General features: G+C 37.8%; 1 protein-coding gene across 2 annotated transcripts in view; it reads right to left on the minus strand.

Annotated features, from left to right (window-relative positions):
• Positions 1-5,000, minus strand: part of ClpX (Caseinolytic protease chaperone subunit) — a 28,052-nt gene that overhangs the window by 2,051 nt on the left and 21,001 nt on the right. The window contains exons 9-12 of one of the 2 annotated variants that reach the window (XM_043025212.2): positions 4,514-4,681; positions 3,402-3,530; positions 3,010-3,102; positions 1-2,688 (exon numbers count right to left, since the gene is read on the minus strand). The exon at positions 1-2,688 is cut by the window's left edge and continues 2,051 nt beyond it. In XM_043025212.2, the coding sequence (XP_042881146.1) occupies positions 2,518-2,688; positions 3,010-3,102; positions 3,402-3,530; positions 4,514-4,681 (561 nt within the window). In that variant the 3' untranslated portion in view covers positions 1-2,517. The remainder of the gene's footprint in view (positions 2,689-3,009; positions 3,103-3,401; positions 3,531-4,513; positions 4,682-5,000) is intronic. The other variant, XM_043025210.2, reaches the window with a different exon arrangement.

Raw genomic sequence — 5,000 nt, forward strand, 5'->3', positions numbered from 1 at the left:
TACCATAGAAATTACTTGAGATTCCATGGAAAATATCTTAAGAAAAGAAAACAAGAGAGAAAGGTATAAGAAAACGTACTGTATAAAATTTGAAAATTTGTTAAGATAAGAAAAACTTTATTCCCTAAAACCAAAGGCCTTTACCACAAGAAGTCTATCATTAATCTCCTATGAAGTTTTTCTTTCACTAGTGAATTAAGAACTCACACTTTAAATACTCTGAATTCTTGGACATACAGAAAAGATACAGCAAATTTTGGAACCAGCTGGATTCAGATTCACTCAACTTCGCTCTGTACCATGATCTGATATTGGCACACCTTATCCCCAGACCTATGCCATGAAAACTCGAGCTATTCATAATTTTATAGCCTCTACCACAACAACAGGATTTTATCATCTTAACCATTCTTCTTAATGAGAATAATAGTTCCTAGCTCTAGTTCTTTTGTAAAAAAAAAATTGACTAAATAATAATTTCAAAACAAAGAATAACACAAGTACATGCCTCCTTTCAAGTCAAAAGAATATGGATGTAGTCTTCAGCTATGCTGAACTTCAAACCTTCCTGATAGAGTAGAAAGGAAAAAGACAAGGATAATTAAAAAGAATTTCAGAAAAAAGGAAAAATCATGAATTTAAGTGCTTTAATCTCAATGAATAAACAACTGTACAAAAACCACAGGACTTTTCTGTTGGGAGACAAATAGAAGACAAATGAAGATTAGTGCCTAACTGATATATTACAGACTTTGAGAGTATTTCATCAATGAACTCCTCTGTCTACTAGACAACAAGGTTACTGTAACCTTTGAAAGATGTAAATGCTACAACACTATATACTCCCATACAGCTCCAATTATGCTATGAAAACATTATATTCAACCAACATTCACTCTCTCCCTTTCTCACTAGCTGTCTCTCACTCTTTTTCATACATGCTCTTGTGCTCGTTCTCGTGCTCAGTTCTCATGCTCTTACTCTCACTCTCATTCTTTTTTTATCCAGTTTTATATATCTACCTTACTTTATTTTATTCTTTTTTTTTTTTCTTTCTTTTCCCTTTTTTTTACAACTTGCTCGTAAAACTGGACGTAATATTTTGGCACGCGGCCAATGGCATCATTCCTTATGGTTGGGCCACTCTTCTGCCAGCTTGTCCCTGATCCAGAAACGGTTTCAAACCAGAAAGGATGAATTCACTAACCACACAACTGCATAAAAAAAAATGAAAAATGATAAGAAATAATAATATACACGACTGCACTCCACTCTCACACACAAAAAAGGAAAAAAATACAAAAAAAAATTGCAATTAAAACCTTAAGTCTCTTTATACACTAATACCTGATGATTACAATAATAATTCCACTATCTCTCTCTGTGTACAGTCTTTATCTACAGCCTGTGTAGTAAGCTTCACTGGAACTTTAAATTAAATCCGAAGACAATTCTTAACTGTCTACCAGACTAACCCCTAACAATAAAACACTGTACAAATGTTCCAAATATGGAATACATACAACTATACATAGAAAAGAGGACTTCGGCCGATCCGAGAAATAGAGAAGCTTTTGGTGTCACTAAGCACACTATTCTTAAGTTTCACTTTTAAAGACATATCCTTGTTTTTCTCAGCACATTTGTAACTCTCTCTCAGAGAGTATGATACAGAAGAGAAGATGAACATACAGCAGCATGTCAACATAAAATAATCATTAGAAGAAAATATATAACTGAACTGCAATTATAATCACTTTCCTGAATCATTTACAAACTGATATATATATCTTACAGCTGTTAACAAAACATTTATAACTATATTTTTCTTATGATCTCTTGAATCTTTGACTGCTAATGGATTTTATACAAAACCCAAACAAAACAGAAAACCATATAAGTAAGAGAATTCACTGTAATTAGGTATCATGTATATCAGTTCCTTAGCAGCTGCTCCTGGTATGAAGGTACATCATTATACAATACTTGTGCAACCTTCAACAAACTGTACAATTGTTTAGAATAAAAGTAAATGAAAAATACATGAAGAAAAAGCAGAAAAATGATAATAGGACAAGCATTGAACAGTCATTCATGAGTGCTGTTTTTGTTAACTTGTCTCTCCTCTATCTCATTTTCTCTGTCTTAGTCTTTCTCTCCCTTTGTCTCGGTTCATGGCCTGATCTGAAAGCTTAATGCCAAACTGCCCTGAGGAATGGCTTTGTCCTCTTCTCTGACTTGAGCTAAGAGGAAGATCAGGTTTCTATTTCTCTCTCCTGTCACTGACCAAAGCCATCTAGATCATCTCTTCCCTCTTCCTGTTTACATTCTTTCTCTCCATCTTTCTTCATCCTTTTCCTCTTCCTCTTGCATGTCCCTCTTCCCTATTCTCTTCCTATTCATCCTCTTGCTCCTCTTCCTCCTAGTAACATGAGACACCTCAATAGTGCCTCCTCAGCGACTCTCCTCCTCCTCCTCTTCCTCGGCAACCAGCTAGCCAGCCCATAGATGCCTCTCTTACTTGGCCTGAGCTAACGCCTGCTCCTCCTCCTGGTCATCCTCAGTGGGGAGTGGTTGGCCATGCACGAAGATGGGAGCTGCATCCCCTCGCACCGAATCGCCTGTCACGTGGACGCTCACAATGTCCGAGCCAGGAATCTCAAACATGGCATCCAGGAGAAGGTTTTCCTGTAGTAGTAAGGCAGTTGTGAGCCAGATGTAATAAAGACAATAAAATATGTATGGCCATAAATTTCATACAAAAATTTGATTCATTCCCATGCAGTCTCAATACAGTTTTCTTAGTTTAAATGAGTCAAATCCCAGCTAACAGTAAAAATTCAGACAAATCTGAATTGAGGGCCAACATTAAACTTCACTGTTCTAAATAAATGTAAAAGGTTACACTCTAATTGAACAGTATATATGCTGAAAAATAAACAAATCTCTTAGATTTCCTGATTTCCTCTCTATTACAGTTCATAACCGAGAATCAGGTGCATCATTTACCATGATGGAGCGCAGGCCTCTTGCACCTGTCTTCCTCTCCATCGCCATATGTGCAATAGCCTCCATTGCATCTGGGGTGAAGGCAAGCTCAACCTGCAAAGTTATGTAAAAATAACATCAATGAAATAACTTTTACTCCTTATCATACCATAGTGAATGAACTTGCAAGATACAAGGAATTATGGCATAAATACAAACTTATCAATTTAGGAAAAAATATAAATATTATCTTCACTGTTGACTGCTATAATTTTGTGTATTTATCCTCAGAAATAAATCCCTGTTACAAGAAGACCACTGAGCATGATTGTAAGAAACAGTGAGACCAATACCAATATTAGGTAGGATCATGTTGAAAACCCTTAGAGAAAAGAGAAAATGGAGTTACAAACCTTGTCCATCCCAAAGAGCATCTGGAACTGTGGCACGAGTGCGTTCTTGGGCTCAGTGAGGATCCTGACCAGCATGGCCGCCGTCAGCGAGTGGAAGGGAACAATTACAGGGAAACGCCCTACAAACTCCTAGACAAGAAAGCAAAGGGTAGAAATCATTGGATTAGTGAGTTTGCCATTAAAGAAAGCTAAGTGGAAAATCTACGTCACTAGGTCTGAGATCACAATTATAGGGATTTTTTCATTTCTTTTCTTCTTTTTTTGGCATAAGTTAAATTATGCTATGATTGTCTGATTGTCTGTAATTCAGCAGCATTGGCACCTTTGCCACCCTGACTCAAACTCTCAATGCTACAAACAAATCCAGTATTGTTGCAATATCATTTACTAAATGCTTGCACAAGAGTCCTTCTTAACCATGCTGCGTATAGGTCCCTCTGACCTTCTTTACCTCACATCACTTTCCAATTCTTAACCATCTCAGAACAGGTAAAGAGGAACAACTGCTGCTACCATACTTACACCAGCCACAGCGGAGAAGTACACTCGATTTGCCTCACCCTTTACGTTCCTTCTACGGGAAACTGCCAGGCTGAGCTCATCCTCATCTCTTTATAAGTGATCCCCCTCACGTGCCTTTGCGCTACCTGTTCCTGCATTGGTGCCTTCATAGCATCATTGTGCTGTGTGCCTTTGCATTGCCCTTTGGGGTCTATTTTATGTTAGCTATTTATTCCTGTTCCATTATACACTTTACTCTACCTATGAGCTTCTACCTTTGTGTTTAGCAACTGTTAATATAGAAATATCACTAAAAAGTACATTACATGCAACAACAGAACAAATAACTTTATTGCAACTTTCTGTCTCCCAAATGAATATACTACATATATAGAAAATGAAATTATTTCAGAACTGAATATATGGAGTTTCAAATCAGCTATTCCTTTAAATGCACACCTCCATACAGAAACAGACATACAAATATACAAAACAAACACATACAAATACACATACACACAAACACACAATAAACCACCATGCAAGCATCCTAAACCCCCAGAACAACACTCCTTCACAAAAATTGTCATTACTACAATGCCTTCACTCACCGGGATCATGCCAAACTCGATGAGGTCCCTGGCTTCCACCTTGCCTAGTAGTGCGTCTTTCTCTTGGTTGTCCTCTTCAGCGTCTGTGCTGGCCGTCTGGTGTGCCACGTCAGCCTGCGACGCCGCCCGACGGCCCACTGACTGGCCTCCAATGCCAAAGCCTAGGTACTGTGGAGTGTAAAGAAGAGGGGGAGGAGGGAGGAAAGAGAGTGAGGAAAGGAAAGGGAAAGGGTAAGGAAAAGAGAAAGGAGAGAAAGGAGAGAAAAGAGATGAAAGATGGGAGAGATGAGAGAAGTAAAGAGAAGATATAAGAGATGAGAGGAGAGAAAAGGAGAGAGAAAGAGAGAAGGAGAAAAAAGTATATAATGAAAACAGTCATTGTAAGAGAATGTACTTTAAATACTTTTACTCTTCTTACAGTAAAAAAGACATCATTGCTTGCAGCGCAAACATAGTTTCTGTTTTCTGCCTCCTCTCTGACTTCCTT

This window comes from Penaeus japonicus, unplaced genomic scaffold, assembly GCF_977035675.1.
Source record: "Penaeus japonicus unplaced genomic scaffold, GWHDUDI00000001_assembly GWHDUDI00000025, whole genome shotgun sequence".
Taxonomy (NCBI): domain Eukaryota; kingdom Metazoa; phylum Arthropoda; class Malacostraca; order Decapoda; family Penaeidae; genus Penaeus; species Penaeus japonicus.